The sequence below is a fragment of the Suricata suricatta genome, chromosome 3, assembly GCF_006229205.1.
Source record: "Suricata suricatta isolate VVHF042 chromosome 3, meerkat_22Aug2017_6uvM2_HiC, whole genome shotgun sequence".
In the NCBI taxonomy this organism is placed as follows: Eukaryota; Metazoa; Chordata; class Mammalia; order Carnivora; family Herpestidae; genus Suricata; species Suricata suricatta.
The window spans coordinates 169,087,710-169,103,410 of record NC_043702.1 but is presented as its reverse complement, the minus strand read 5'-3'; the positions used below and the strand labels follow the sequence as shown (position 1 = coordinate 169,103,410).

Here is a 15,701-nt window from a genome sequence, read left to right as displayed (position 1 = left end):
AACCCATCTTCTTCCCTTTGAAGAAAGCCAAGATCAATTGAATTAGAAAAGTTTAAATGCCTTTGAGGGCCAGAATAAGGTTAGTTTCCCTAGTGTCTTCTAGGCATGAAGTTTTCTGCTTAACTCATAGTTCTGAAGTCGATGTGGATTAATTCCTTTATTCAGCAAGAGGGTTTTTAAATGCTTCCTTAGTGCCCTGAATATCGTAAGGCATAGTCTTTTGTTTCTTCCTGGGTTTATTACCAGCAGAAAATGCAGGAAACAGTAAGGCTGTGCAAATGCACTTGGGGTGAGGTGGTCAGCCTCTGCAAGTGCGAGAACCCCCAGAGGGTTGGCACAGCCAGGGCTCTGGAGCCGGGAGCTGCGTGAGCCCGGGCAGGATTCGATAGGCCGGAAGCAAAGAGCAGGAAGCGTGGAGCCTTGGCAGCCGGACCACTTCCGGCCGGCCAGCTCAGTTGGCAGAGAGGACGTGGTAGAAATTTCCACGGGGGAGCACAGAGAAATGACATTGCATGGCTGTGTTTTCCTACATTAAGGGGAGCTTGGGATGCTGTGGAGTTCAGAACATTCTTTTGTATCTTGAAGCGGGTAAAGTATTATTTTAAGAAAATGAAGGTGACTGTAGCGTGTAAGGTAAATGGCAGGGGAGAAGGCATTGAGTCAGGAGACTCATGAGAAGGCTGCTGTCAGCCATCCAATGTGGTTGGGTTTGGACCAAGCTGGTGAGCGAGCCAGGGAAAGCCTGAGCCGCTGTGGAAGTAACTGGAAAGACACAAGGAGAGAGCCTTGCTGGTAATGGTGCCCACAGCCCAGTGAGCCTCGCGTGCTGGTGATGTGTGGCCGTGAGCACCCGAAGAGCCCATTTCTCCATCAGAACCCTTGGTTGGAGACCAGTGTCTGACGCTTCTGACTGGGACCCCAAGTCAGAATTTCCCAAATAGCTGTTTCAGCCTCTGTGGCTGGCAGAGCGGATGGCTCCTAGACTGGGACCGTGTGTCGTTTCTCCCTCCTTCTCTGCCTCTCGCCACTTCCCGACCCGGTTCCCACCCAAAGGACCTCTCAGCCTTGACACTTCTGCTTGGGACCAACAAAGGAGACGTCTCCCAAAGTACGACCCTTGGAAGCCCGTGGGGTTTTGAATAGATAAGGGCAAGGGCAGAGCAAGAGCCAGAGTCCTGTGGTCAAATAAGTTTGAGAAACGTTCGTAGAGAGCAATATATATTTGCTTAGAGAGGAAGTGTTCTTTGCTGCAGGACTTGCCAAGGTGTTTAATGTGGTACTAAGCATCTCGACTCTCCACAAACTTTTGGGACCATGGAGCTCTTTTTTAAAGAAGTGTCTTAAGGGAAGAGGGCTCAGGGCATGTGTTTGGAGAAATTAGAGACTAGGGTGTTTGTCTTTAGAATAAGCCTCCTGCACTAAAGGTTGGCAGTGAAATGGAAAGAAGCAGGAGCCTGGAATTTTGGTCTGATTCTCCTCCTCATGGGGTATCTGGTCACCGAACTTCTCTGGGTCTGTGTCCACAGAGGTTACACGGATCCTAGATGCACTTGTAGGTTCCTGCAGCCCTAGAAGTCTGTGATTATGTTCACATTCAGAAGAAGAACATCAGCTGTGACTTTTCTGCTCTGTAATAACCCGGGTGGCAGAGACAGTGGTCAGGGCAGAGGGGCGGTGACAGCAAGATGAGTAAGATGTGGTTTGAACCCTGGGCTGATGATGCGGTCAGGCCCTGTTACAGAGCTGGACTGATGTAGCAGAGATAAATGCACTTTCTAGCTTGTTCTCAGGCTCCTGTGAATCCAGCCGTGTCCTACAGTGCACGTGCGAGGCTAGGTTGCTAAGTCAATGCTAATCCCCAACGGTCACTTAGCCATCTCGTTTCAGTTTTGCTACTGAGCAGCTGGGAGGCCTCAGATAAATCAGGAAGCCCTCTGGGCCTGGGTTTTCTTCCTCCGCGAGATAAAGGGCTTGGGTCAGATCAAGGGCTTTGGATGTTTTGTGAGGAGGAACTATTTTTGAGTTAAGTTTTTGAGCCACAGGTCTTACCGGGGGATGTTCTGCTGCTCAAGGCAGACAGGCCCCAAGGTTTTGTCGTCATTTTTTTTCTGTTCCTTATTCCCAGATCATCTTATCTGCCTCAGACTGCACTTGCTGCTTTTATGTATTTGGTATTCAAATAGGTATCTCTCACACCAAACGCCCTTGAATGCCAGTCCCAAATTTCTGTCTGCTCAGTGTGTTTAATAAAACATATTAGAGAGAGAGAGAGAGTTCTGAGCAGGCCCCACGCTGTCAGAGCAGAGCCCAATGCTGGCTTGACCTTATGAACCATGAGATCATGACCTGAGATAAAATTAAGACTCAGACGCTTAACTGACTGAGCCATCCAGGCTCCTCTGCCTGTTTCCCTTTTAAGGAAACCAATTGTTCATGTTCAAAACTAAACTCATGGTCTTCCCTTACACACCAGCTCCTCCTCCCATTTTCTCCGGTTTTATTGACAGTGACCTGTTCCTGGTCACATGCATGTTGGAAACTTGGGCGCCTTTGACTCCTCCCTTCTTGCCTGCTGTAGCCAGTCACTGGTCAACCCTCAATTCTCTCCACATTATTATTTATTTCCTTTCCCTTCCCAACGTCATTATTCTAGGTCAGGCTCTGTCTGGGCACCCTGCACCTTGTCTCTCCTCTACAGCGCCCCCCACGGCAGGGCAGGCCCATAGCCTCTGACCCTGCCATCCCTCTCTTCAAGGCTGGCAAAATCCCATTTATATTTCAAGAGGGAGCTAAATAATGCCTTCTCACTCCTTCAGGTCTTTCCTGAACACCCCACTGGCTGGATTTCTCCTTTTTGTACCTTATTCTTGTCTATCTTATGACCCCACCAACCCAAAGACATATATGGTTATGTCCATTATATATGATATGATATATATATCTGATATGCATTATACCTTCTTTGGGGCCAAGGGGCATGTTTTCTTCATCTATAGCTCCTGCACCTGACACACACTAAGAGCTAGAAACTTTATTGTATTAATATTATGTGATTTACCTATTATTCAAAAATAATAACTATAAATTGAAACAACCTATTAATCCTACTAACTGATCTAATCAAATACTGATGAAATAAAATAAATAATGTAAAAATCCCAAGCTAATTAAATCTTGGCTCTGGTGTCCCGCCGTTCTTACTTTTGTGTCTAGCTTAGGGATGATAGTCTGAAGAATTTTGATTTTGATATCAGTTACAATATTGAGGTAATAAAACCATTAACTTACAGCTAAAGATAATTTGTCTCTGACATGAGACCGTCTCTATGAAGCCACTGGCCTGGCTGATTCACAGTGCGTCTGGTACCCTTCTTAGTCGGAGAAAGCCCAGCACGATGATGCGGCTCCACAGCTGGGCTTCGGAGGAGGACCGCCCTGGTTTTGAATTCTGACTCCGCACTTGTTAGCTGTGCTACCTCGGGGAATTTCCCTGGTGTCTCCAAACCTTGGTCTCCGCGTCGGTAAATGGAGGTCATGATGCGTCCGTCCTGTGATTGTTGCAGCCGCTGGTCCTACTCCTGGGAATTGTTCAGGAGTAAATCTCTCTTTTCCCAGCCTCACCTGAGGGGCTCCTCCGAACCTGGTGGGTTTTCTCTAGGGCCTGTGAACTTCAAAGTGCAAAGCACACTGTCCTATGTGGCTTTGGAGGCAGACTAGAAGGTTGAAACAGAAATGCAGGGTGTATTGGTCCCCGATTTCCTTGCGTGGTGGGGAGCAAAGCACACCAGTGTCTCTCGTTTTGAATCAGATGATACCAAACATCTCGCGAAATCCTTTTTGTTGGAAAAAAAAGTTCTCTACCGCCTTCTCTTGCTCCAGTCTTTGAAATCTCCAGGCTTTCTAAAAGGTTACACCGCTGACGTTTTCTGTGAAAAGCCAGCCCAGTCCAGGACACAAGATCAGTCTCCTGTCTTATTTCTGTTCGTAGAACAAGAAAGGAAGGGGCAACCAATCTCCAAGCATTGAGTACCCACTATGTGGCAGGCACATTTCATAGATAATTACTATTATTATCATTATTATTTTAATTTTAGAGAAAGAGAATGCATTTGAGCGGGGGAGAGAAGCAGAGGCAGGGAGAGAGAGGATCCCAAGAAGGCTCCATGCTCAGTGCGGAGCCCAATGTGGAGCTCAATCCCATGACCCTGGGATCATGATCTGAGCCTAAATCAAGAGTCAGATGCTCAACAGACTAAGCCAACCTGGTGTCCCTACAATTATTCCTAACAACTTCATGAGATAGTTGTCATCATCTCCATCTCAATTTTACAAGTGGAAGGTAAGATTATAGAGTTAGCAATCTCAGAATGAGGAAGTGAATCCTCATTGATCTCCATACATTTTAGCATTTGAAGCCTGCAATGTAATTAGACCACATTATCCCTATGGGGCGAGGGTTTCCTTTCTGTGTTTCTATGTTAGGGAAGTTGTAACCTAACAGGGTTAATCTCTGTTAACTTAGTACCACAGGGAAATCGTTTTCAGAAATATTGTCTGTGGACACGTAAACCCTGGTCCTGCCTTCTTGGCTCCATGATTATGTGACACTGATGGCAGTGTCTAAACATTCCTATAAAGATAGGCACAGAGAGGGGCGCCTGGGTGGCTCAGTCAGTTAAGCGTCTGACTCTGACTCAGGTCATGATCTCACGGTCAGTGAGTTCAAGTCCCGCATTGGGCTCTGTGCTGACAGCTCAGAGGCTGGAGCCTGTTTCAGATTCTGTCTCCCTCTCTCTCTGCCCCTCCCCAACTTGCGCTCTGACTCTCTCTCTCTCAAAATTAAATAAACATTAAAAAATTTTTTTTAAAATAGGCACAAAGATTGTTAACACAACTCTTTCTGCCACAGTGAGTAAGCCCTAAGTATGTTTGGTAAGCCCCAGTAATGCAGTGCAAATTTGAATATTTTTTTCAAATTCTGAATACTTCAGTTGCATACCTTCTTAGGGGACTAGAAGGCGGACGAGAACTGTGCTAATATATGTGACATCTGTTCTTCCTGCGTGACCACTTCATTCCCGTTAAGTCCCGTGTCCTTCACTGAAGACAGTGAGTCACAACATTGAGTAGCAGTTCAGCAACCCCTCTGAACACTGTACAGAGTCACACATTGTCCTGTCCATCTAAAAACACTTTTTTATGTTTTTTTAATTTATTATTGAGAGACAGAGAGGGACCACGCAAGCAGTGGAGGGTCAGAGAGAGAGGGAGGTACAGAATCGGAAGCAGGCTCCAGGCCTGAGCTAACTGTCAGCACAGAGCCCAACGTGGGGCTCAAACCCACAAACCATGAGATCATGACCTGAGCCGAAGTTGGACACTCAACCAATGGAGCCACCCAGGGGCCCCCTGTCCTATCCATCTAGTGGAGGACAGAGACCTGCAGAAATAACGGAAATGACGTAGTGACACATGCGAGAATCCAAGTATCCTAACACGTGTAACAGGACAGCCTAGGTGAGGGGTATAGTGGGCTCATACTTAATTTAAAAAAATTAATAAAAACTGTACCTCTATATATTTATATTTATGTGTAGTTAGTTCTAGAAGACTTCTCAGGTAACTGACAACTAGTGGCATCACTAGTGGTGATAGTCAGGGGGACGTGAGACCTGGGAGCTCTGGAGACCCTCCCAGGGGATCCGTGACAGCAAAACTGCTTTCACAACAATCCCGGGATGTTTGGCTTTGTTTTACTCTCCTTCTCCCATGATTCTATGATGGAATTTTTGAGAGGATTTGTGCTATGGGATATTGCAACAAATTGAATTCAGAAGTGGATGTGGGGGCGCCTGGGTGGCTCAGTCGGATAAGCCTCCGACTTCAGCTCAGGTCAGATTTCACGTTGGTGGGTTCAAGCCCCGCATCAGGCTCTGTGCTGAGAGCTAGCTCAGAGCCTGGAGCCTGCTTCCGGTTCTGTGTCTCCTTCTCTCTCTGCCCCTCCCCCTCTCTTGCTCTGTCTCTCTCTGTATCAAAAATAAATAAAACATTAAAAAATTAAAAAAAAAAGAAGCGGATGTGAGAATCTGTCTTCGATTAAGCCACATACTAACAAGATTTTACGTTTCTTTATTTTGAGGGTGAGGGAAGGACAGAGAGAGGGGGACAGAGAGAGAATCCCAACAGATTCCATGCCCGGCGTGGAGTCCACCATGGGGCTGAACCCCATAACCATAACCTTGGGATCCTGACCTGAGCCGAAATCAAGAGCTGGATGCTCAACTGACTGAGATTTTTAAAAATGTTAAATAATGCCAGTGTTCTCACTAAGTATTTTTTGAAAATGGCTATTTTTATTTAAAGAATTATGTTAACACATGATCATCACAAGAATTTCACAATGATTTTTAAGAAATTAAACATTAAGAATAAAATTGACTATTAGTTTAAGTAAATGATAAATTTAGGATTCTGTTTTAATTTCCAAAGTGATAGCTATCAACAGGTACGGCCCTTGCGATCCCGTCAGGGCCTGGGCCACTTGGGGGTCTCTGACAGTCGAGCACAGCAGTGTCGTATTGGAAAGAAAGTGTGAGTGAAGCAAAGTTTGTAATGCAACACTCCTTTCCCTTTTCTGCCCCCTCCATAAAAGGACATCTACAAGAGGTCTGCGGTCTCATGCTCTAGAAAGTTCCAAGGCTGGTGTCTTGATGCAAAGACGTTGCGACGACTGAAGACACACAGAAGCCAGTGGTCATCGAGGGTCCCGTTCCTCAGAGAATGTCCTGCACCCATGGACGTAAGTAAGGCCAGTCGCTAAAACTGTCATCCCATGAGACCGGGGGTGAGGGGAGGAGGGGTCACTACCTGCTGCCAGTGTGGGTGCCCGGGAGCCCCTCGCTCACCTGGCTGGTGTCGCAGGGAATGCTGAACACACACGGGTTCTGTGCTGAGAGCTGATATCAGAGGAGACCACGCATCGGATTGTGTAGGAAAGCTCACTCCTCACGCTCACTGATCCCGATGTGGCTGGCCCCAGATAAGCGCCCGATCCTGGGGCGCCTTCCCCGACTCTGAGTGACGCAGGGTATCTTGGCCTTCTCTGTCTTGACAGGACCCACTGGAATCTCGGGGTTCCCACATCGATCTGGGTCTCTCCTAATACTACAATTACATTCATTCAGTTTTTTTTGTGTAAGTTTCCTTTGTCCAGCAATAATTTGAGGTGGCTTAGAGTAAGAAATGATAGTTCGGAGAACTACTAAAATCAGGGTAATTGAACCAGAGTCCTGCAATAAGCTTCGGGAGGAGTGAAGCATGAGAACTCCTGGCCTGGGTGCTTGCTGTGCGTGGACACAACCCTTAGCCCTGGGACTCAAGGCAGAAAGAGATGCAGGGGACACCTCAGAGCATCCACGAGGAACCTAGGACATGTTCCCCACCTCAGGGTGGTCTGCTCTGGGTGAGTCTTGGTCTGCATCGGACGCAGTTCATCCTTCAGCAGAGCCGGATTCCACTAATGAATCTAAAATTGTGGTAATTCCACGAGTCTGAGACCTTTTTAGCCTGGAGCTCACTAAACCACACCTCCTTCACGCCTCCGTCTCCGGCACCCAGCAAGGGTCTGGCACCCAGAGATGCTCCCGGAGAACCCGCTGGCTTGCTCCTATGGCTCACAAACACGGGCCACCAGTTCCGTGGCGAGCTTGACAGTCCCCCCTGGGAGCTCTACCATCCACGAGGGGACAGGGTCTCCACGGGCTTATATAACACTGGGCTGGGCTCTAAGCCACCTCAAATTATTGCTGGACAAAGGAAACTTACACAAAAAACTGAATGAATGTAATTGTAGTATTAGGAGAGACCCAGATCGAACTGGCTGGATGAGTGGATAGCTGAGGAAATAACTATGGAGCCGCGAGTCCTCGGGGGTGGAGGACGAGGGCAGGAGGGAAAAGTGGCATTTTCTCACATTTTCCAGATTTCTTCTCACTGTCAGGATGCTCATTGGATTATACACTCCTTGCCATTTATTATCTGAGGACTAAACCGCTTCCGCATTTCTCCTTCACCTCCTTGTGGTGATAAAATGCCTTGGGTCCCTTTCTTCCCACAGACTGTCTTGAAACTAATGTATTTTCTTCCTTCCTTCTTTTGTTCCTTCCTTCCTTCCTTCCCTCATCCCTTCCTCCCTCCCTCCCTTCCAGTAGACTTCAGATAGACTCTTGATACCAGAAGAGCTAGAAGGTCTTGGCTGGAGCGGGCGTGACGTGCGGCTGAGAATGAACGATCTCATAGCTACGTTTAACCGCTAACCAGAAGTTACTGCAGGTGTTCTCTCTTACACGAGAGTCCTCAAACACGATTCATCTGTGGACCATCCTGCTCTACCTTTCAGAAACTGTCGCTGTGGACTTTTCTTCCCCTGCCGCCTGCTCTTAAGCAACTGTTTCCATAGATTACTATTTCAGCGTCCACGGCGCGTACAACACACAGCCTTGTCTTGTGAGGCCTCGTCCGGCTGCCTCCCCCCACCTCCACTCTCATGTCACATGGACAACCCTCTCAAGTCCCTCTGCTCTCCCAGGACAGAGTCCTTGTGGTGTCTTCCCGGTGACCAGTGTCGGCTTCCTCCTTTTCCGAGAATGACGACATTAAGTATTTCATTCTGTCCAGAGACTTCAGTCTCAGTTTCCTGTGTCTCCTCTTAGTAGGAGGACCAAGTAATTTAGCATCTAAGCGGGAACACTTGTGAGGGTAAGGCAGTGTTATTAATAGATGCTCTGGAACATGGGGCTGATCCAAACGTATGGTCAAGATCTGGCATCCGCCGTGAATACAGAGAGGGGAAGTTACCAATGGCCTTTGGAGAGCAACTCCTCCAGTTCTGTTTGGTTGTTTGTTTTGGGCCCTGGGGGGCCTCCGGTATCCATCCAGCCCAGCCCAGTGTTATATAAGCCCATGGAGACCCTGTCCCCTCGTGGATGGTAGAGCTCCCAGGGGGGACTGTCAAGCTCGCCATGGAACTGGTGGCCCGTGTTTGTGAGCCGGCAGAACAGCCAGCCTGTCTTCCCTGCCTATTGGTCCCCTTTTGTCCCCTCCTCTCCCCTCCCCCTCTGCTCTTTCTCCAGTCTCCATTCTTTTACTCTGACCCCCCAGCTCCTCCCAGCTCCATGGCTCCCTCCTCTCGCTTTTCTCTTTTTGTCTCTTTCTCTCCATTTGTCATTCACGCTGTCTTCCTTTCCTTCTCTCTCCCCAAATGGCTCTTCCAGCGTCTTTGGAGTGCAGCTCAAAAGAGCAGGGCTGCCAATGTTAACTTCTCCTTTAAAGGAAAAGTTTGTATTTCCAACTGGGGCTTGATTCTCCTTCATGACTTAGAAGCTGTCTTTCTCCCACTGCGAGTGGCCAGGGACTGGTCTGTTTCTCATGAGTGTCCTGGGTGGGGGGTTCTGGTATCAGGTGTCCTGGAGGACGTGTTTTCCAGGTCATGGGGACAGTGCAGGCTTGGGGGGGTTGCAGGTAGGGGAGGTGTGGGGATGGGTGGCATTTGGAGCCACAACCAGGACAAACCTGGGAGGCATGTGCTTGTTACAGAGCACATTATGGTTGAGATAAATGAGGCACCATGACCACATTGCTACATGAACCTTGGCCTCTGAGATTTTGGAGTTTGGCTGTGCCAGGATCATTATAGGAAGGACAAGGTCAGGATTGGTGTCTAATCAGAGAGCCACAGCTATTGTGGGTATGCCACGCAGGAGAGGAGCAACTGGTTAGAAACTAAGGGAACAAGCCCGCCCAGGGGAAGGGAGGTCAGGTGTGCAGTTGGCTTAGACATTTTTAGATGAACTGGGCTCCAACAGTGTTCTGAAAAGCATGAGCTGTGGATGGACGGTGGTGATGTACCAAGAACCATGGGGCTGGAGAGCAGCTTGGGACCCAAGGACTTTGGGTAGTGACTTCACTTATAAAAGTAGTAACTATTATTGGGCACCTGTGATGTGTGAGGGACTCTACAAGTGACTTGAAAGCATCTGAATAGAAGTGAGATATCATTCCAGCCCATGTGCTCATGGCCAACAAGAAAGGGAATGGACAAAAAAGAGAACTGTGCTCAAGGAGGTATGCAGAGGGGGGTGAGTGGTGACAGTAGGGGTGGCACTTGCGGCGGGTGGTCCCCACCTGTGGAGGGGGTGCAGCTGGGGCCAAGCATGGGGGTGCGGGGCAGCAGTACAGTAGTACAGTATGCAGAGGGCAAGGGATGAGTTGGTCACTAGCCGTGGAGCGGAGCCCAGCAGCAAGGACAAGGAGTGAGCTGTGAACAAAGATGGCACTGGACGTGGGAATGGAGGGGAGGGAGCACCGGGCAGTCTATGGGGAGCAGACAGTTAGGGCCAAGGAGTGGTGGGAGAGGACACTGGAAAGGAGGGTGGCTGCCAGACTGTGGAGGGCTCTGCCTGCCGGCTGGGCTGTCACATCTGGATGCCATCTTAGGGATTCAGCATCTGCATGGTATGAGGATGACTTTGCTTCTTTAGATGCCAGGTTTCAGATGCCTCTCTTGCTGAGTGGGGGTACAGTTCCGAGCCAGATTTAGGGGGGAAATATTCAGACGCCTAAGAATCTATATGCGTGAAACACTTGAAGGCAGCATGTTCTAAGGTGTGAGTCTCTTGGTTTTGCTTCAATCTTCACATCCTATAAGCGAGTTAAGCTACTGTGGCGTCAGCCTCAGACTGCATTGCCCTCAGCGCACATCTAGGGCTGCTAGCAAGAATCTTATTTCTGTTGCTTCCATTTTCATTGCCCTATAATTTCTCATATTATATTAATTATTTCAGCCTGAGATTGTGGGCCACAGGAATGATGTTAAGTGTTCCTGGCTGGCAACATTTCCTGAATTTCTTTCTGCGCTTGAACCTACTCAAAGTTCCTGCCTCCTGGGGCACGGAGCTCTGGGTTCCTCCTCCTGTGATGGATGAGAGGGGTTGGGGTGTCCCTTCTGGACATTCATAGCATTTGTCAGGATTTCCCACTGATGTCTCGTCTCAGACATTCATGTGACCTCTTATATTAATTCATTGTTTTATGTGCATGATCTTCTGTCCCCCCCGCCCCCCCCCCCAAAAAAAGATTGTGCAAACCTCTTAGCCAAGGTCTGAGTGTCTGTTAGGTGGTTTTGGTTTTGTGCAGCATCTAGCATAGTATTCCACATGCATTATCTGTTTGGGGGTTGAGAAATAGGGTTGTTGGTCATAGGTAGCTGGAACCCACCTGCTCCCATGTTGTACTGCAGAGCTCGGTTTTATAGAAGAGGGTTCCAAAGAGATCGTTGCTAATCAAAGCATCATTCACTGACAACATCAGTGTCACCTGGGAGCTTGTTGAAGCTAGAGTTTCATGCCTCAGACCGCAGGGTCTGTAATTTTTTTTAAGTTTTTTTTGGCGGGGGGTGGGGAGGTGTAGAGAAAGAGAGAGCACGTAAGTGAGGGAGAGGAGTAGAGGAAGAGAGAGAGAATCTTAAGCAGGTCCCATGCTCAGTGCAGAGCTCAATGAGGGGCTCGGTCCCATGACCCTGGGATCATGACCTGAGTCAAAATCAAGTCAGACACTCAACTGACTGAGCCACCCATGTGCCCCTGTAATTTGATGGGTGTCTGAGGCACACTGGTCTCCAGATATAATGTAGACAAAGCACCTGAGGATGGTGATAACACCCAGCTTCTGATACTATTTTAGGTTCTGTAGGTAATAGTAGACAAGTAGACCTCAAAGTTTTCTTGTACCAATGCAGCAGCGTCCTTCCTAAGGATGTCCGTGAACATCGTCACCTCCTCAAACTGGCACTCCGGCACAGAACACATGGTTTAGGTCAGGGATTGGCACACCTCAGCCTGTGGTCCAAAACCAGCCTGCTGCTTGTTTTTGTAAATAAAGTTTTATTAAGACACAGGTCTTCTCATTTATTTACATAGTGCCAATGGCTTCTTTTGTGCTGCATAGGACAAGGTGCACAGTTATGACAGAGATCTTAAGGCCCACAAGCCTGAAATATTTACTATCTGGACCTTTACAGAAAAAAAAAAAGTTTGCTGGTACTGTCTGATGAGATGAACCAAAAATATTTCCTTGAAATTAAGGACATAGCTGTAATCTTTTGTTCCAGTGGCAAAATTTGCAAGCCCGTCTTCATCTATCATGGGGAAGCAAAATCATAAAACAGTCCCCTAGTGGATTGTGAATGTCCTGAGCCCCAAATCGATCCACATTTAGTACCAAGGAGTCTGTGACTTTCCAAGACCCATTTCATAACCACCTCCTCTGAAGAAACCGATTGTAATTTTGTTGAGCTGACTCCTTCTTCCACAAATTAATTCCATTAACTGTTCAAAGTAAGTTTTGACTTTCCTCAAGAACTGGGAGGAGCCAAGAGGAAATTCTGAGGAGAAATGGTCTCAAACAGCCTGGAAAGGGTTGGGTAGAATCTCCTGAAACAGTAGCCTCAGCCCAGCCCACCTCTGGGCCGTTCGCTGGGCAGCCAGACTCAGACAGTGTGGGCTTGGAGGCCTTTCTTTCCGTTCCCTGGGAGAATCCCACCACCTGTCTCTTATTTGGGGCTTGTGAATTGTGAACCGATGGCGCACTCCAGCTCCGGGCTCGCTGCGCGTGTGCCAAGCATATGGAGACGGAAGGCAGAGGCTTGGGCCGAGGAGCAGGAAGTGCAGAAGGCGGGGGAGGGAGGCTGCTGGCTCGAAGCATCTGTTCTGCAAACACAGTAGAGCAGGGGGGGGGTGGGCGGAGAGAAGGCAGCCTCATGCAATCACTCGAGGAGATGGGCGTGCTTCTCTGATCTTTAAGTCTTAGAGATCCTGGCTCACCTTCAAGAACCGGATGTCAGGGGAGATGGGTGTAGGAGAATTAAGATCCCTTTTCCTTATCCAGGGTGCTCTGGGGCCAGCGTGGTTTAGCATGGGATTCTATGGGAATCTTTGCTGTAGCTCTTGGAGCCTTAGGCTTACTTCCTTTCTTTTCCCATTGTCTGCAAAGCCTGGGACACTAGCAGAGTTTTTTGTTTGTTGTTTGTTGTTTGTTGTTTGTTGTTGTTTTCTGGGGGAGGTGTGGACAAGAGTGCCGAGTTCCCTCCTCAATTCCAGACTTTATTTTACCTCCAGCCGATTCTGAGTGGTTGTAGGAGTGAATTAGTGCTTCCCGTGTTGAGGACCACCTGGCCTGTAGCAGGACTCCCCTGAGGTCTCCGAGCTGATTGGCTCAGCTGCGCAGAACACGGAGGATTTAAAGCCAAAGTTACTGTTTGAGCTGCCATGTCAGCAATTCTCTCCTTTGGAAGACACGTCATGTATTCCTGTAGTCATTCATTTCTTCTTCCATCCAATGAATATTCATTGAAAGTCTACCATGCGACAGGATAGTGGGGAAAACACGGACTGGAGCGTCAGACAAACCTGGGTGCAGGTTCTGGTTTCTCCACTGTGAGCCAGCCACTCCCCACTCTGGTGCAGTTGGCAGGCTTCCCTTTCCTCACTCCCCCCCCCCCCCCCCCCCCCCCCCCCCCCCCCCCCCCCCCCCCCGAATCTTCGATTGGCCGGAAGGTCCCTTCTCTCTCCTTGTTGAACCCCTGTAGTCTGGTCACCTACAGTCTGATCTGGAAATGATCTGTTCAGATCTCGGTCTCTCTCCCCACATTGTAAAGTCACACATGGTGGGGATCTTTATTAATATTTTTTATCCTTAGTTCCTGATACACCTGGATATTACGGCCATTCTAATATCTGGGTCAGGGGCGGCTGGGTGGCTCAGTTGGTTAAGCATCCGACTTCGGCTCAGGTCATGATCTCACGGTTTGAGATTCGAGCCCTGTGTCGGGCTCTGTGCTGGCAGGCTGGAGCCTGCTTCAGATTCTGTGTCTCCCTCTCTCTCTGCCCCTTCCTTGTTTGCACTCTGTCTCTCTCTGTCTCAAAAATAAATAAACATTAAAAAGTTAGTATCTGGGTCAGTTGGGATTTGGTAGACGACAAGTACTAGAGAATCATGAAAACACATGGGGACGTCCTCGTCCACTTTTCCCGAAGTGAGTGGTGGAGGAGGGCGGGGAGGGTGGATCTGAGCCCCAGGTTTGTGAGGCACAGTTTGGGGGGATGAGTTGACAATGGGCAAGAAGCTCTGTGTCTCCCCCAGAACATTATATGCTCTCAGCAGTGGGGGCACATCTTATTTGCTTCTGTATCCCTTTATGTTCTTAAGCACAACCAAGAAAGTAAGGAGACAGTTGGGTTTTGATGGGCATTATAAGGTCAAACTCTCCTGCTCATCAAATCTCCCCATGTTCCTGACGTGTATCTGTCTTGTCTTGAGAGCCTGGATAGACAAACCGTTATATAAAAAACATAGATTTGGGGAGAAGAGAGTAAATTCAGTTTGAAACATGTCAAGTGTGAGATCTGCCTGTCACACACGCAGGCCTGGAGGACCGGAAGGAGGTGGAGGCTGGAGCCTTGTGACTTTTCACATGTCTCTGTTAGGTCCCCAAACTAGACTCATATCTCATGGTATAGCCTCTATGGCGCGTAATGTGCACCCATTAAAAAGGACCTGGTACATACTTTTTGATCCATTCTAAAATACTGGGCTTCCCAAGAGAGTAACACAGATCTGCTGCCGAGGCTTGAGCAGAGCTGGAAGAGGATACACATTTTGCTCCAGGAAGACTGGATTGTGCGTCAGTATACAAGAAAGACTGTAAGGGAAGCAAGTGGAGGTGGGGAAGCTTGATAGGAGGCAGCAAAAGCGCAGGTGGTCAGTGAAAGAGTCTGAGCAGAGCTGTGCCAGGAGGAAAAGAGAAGAGGGGGTTTCGACAATGCAGGAGACAGGGGATTCAGCTCGCTCCATTCCATCAGCCCTAGCGAAATCTCTTTGCTCTGGGAGGAGCAAGGACCAGCCTTGTGTGGCTTTGGAACAAGAGCCAGCAACTGCATCCAAAGGAAGATAATGAGAAACACACAGGCCATGAAGATCAGGAAAGCACCATTAATCTTTTTGTTGCAAACTTTCGTTTCCAAAGCCCCGGGAAAGGGTGCAGAAGCCTGTGTGCGGATGCAGGCCCTTTACAAGGAAATACAAGATGGAATCCCCCTTAATAAACACTGAACAGACGACATCCCGGAATCGGAGAGGCTGGGAGAGAATGGGGTGGGGTGGGTATTGAGGAAGGGAGGGCGGAGCACTGGTCAGAAGACAGGAGAAAGCAAAAGTGGTCCAGGGTGAGTGGACATTGAATTTCATGGAAGCCATATTCCTCCCCTGCCCCAGTCTAATTTTATGGAGAACTGTTTCTTCAAATAGGAAATAAAATTTTTTTCAAGTTTATTTATTTATTTTGAGAGAGAAAGAGAGAGAGAGCACAAGTGGGGTAGGGGAAGAGAGAGGGAGAGAGAACTCCAAGCAGTGCAGAGCCCAACATGGAGCTGGAAGTCACGAACTGTGAGATCATGACCTGAGCCCAGATCGAGAGTTGAACACTTAAGGACACCTGGTGGCTCAGTCAGTTAAGCATCTGACTCTTGGTTTCACCTCAGATCATGATCTCATGGTTCGTGGATTCGAGCCCTGCACTGGGCTCTGTGCTGACTGGATGGAGCCTGCTTGAGATTCTGCCCCCTCTCTCTCTGCCCTTCCCTTGCTCA

At 48.5% G+C, this 15,701-nt stretch overlaps 1 protein-coding gene across 3 annotated transcripts in view; it reads left to right on the top strand.

The window, feature by feature from the left end:
• DDR2 (discoidin domain receptor tyrosine kinase 2) overlaps positions 1-15,701 on the top strand; it is a 157,303-nt gene that overhangs the window by 19,919 nt on the left and 121,683 nt on the right. For all 3 annotated transcript variants that reach the window (XM_029935704.1, XM_029935705.1, XM_029935703.1), the window contains exon 2: positions 6,653-6,799. In XM_029935704.1, the coding sequence (XP_029791564.1) occupies positions 6,653-6,799 (147 nt within the window). The remainder of the gene's footprint in view (positions 1-6,652; positions 6,800-15,701) is intronic.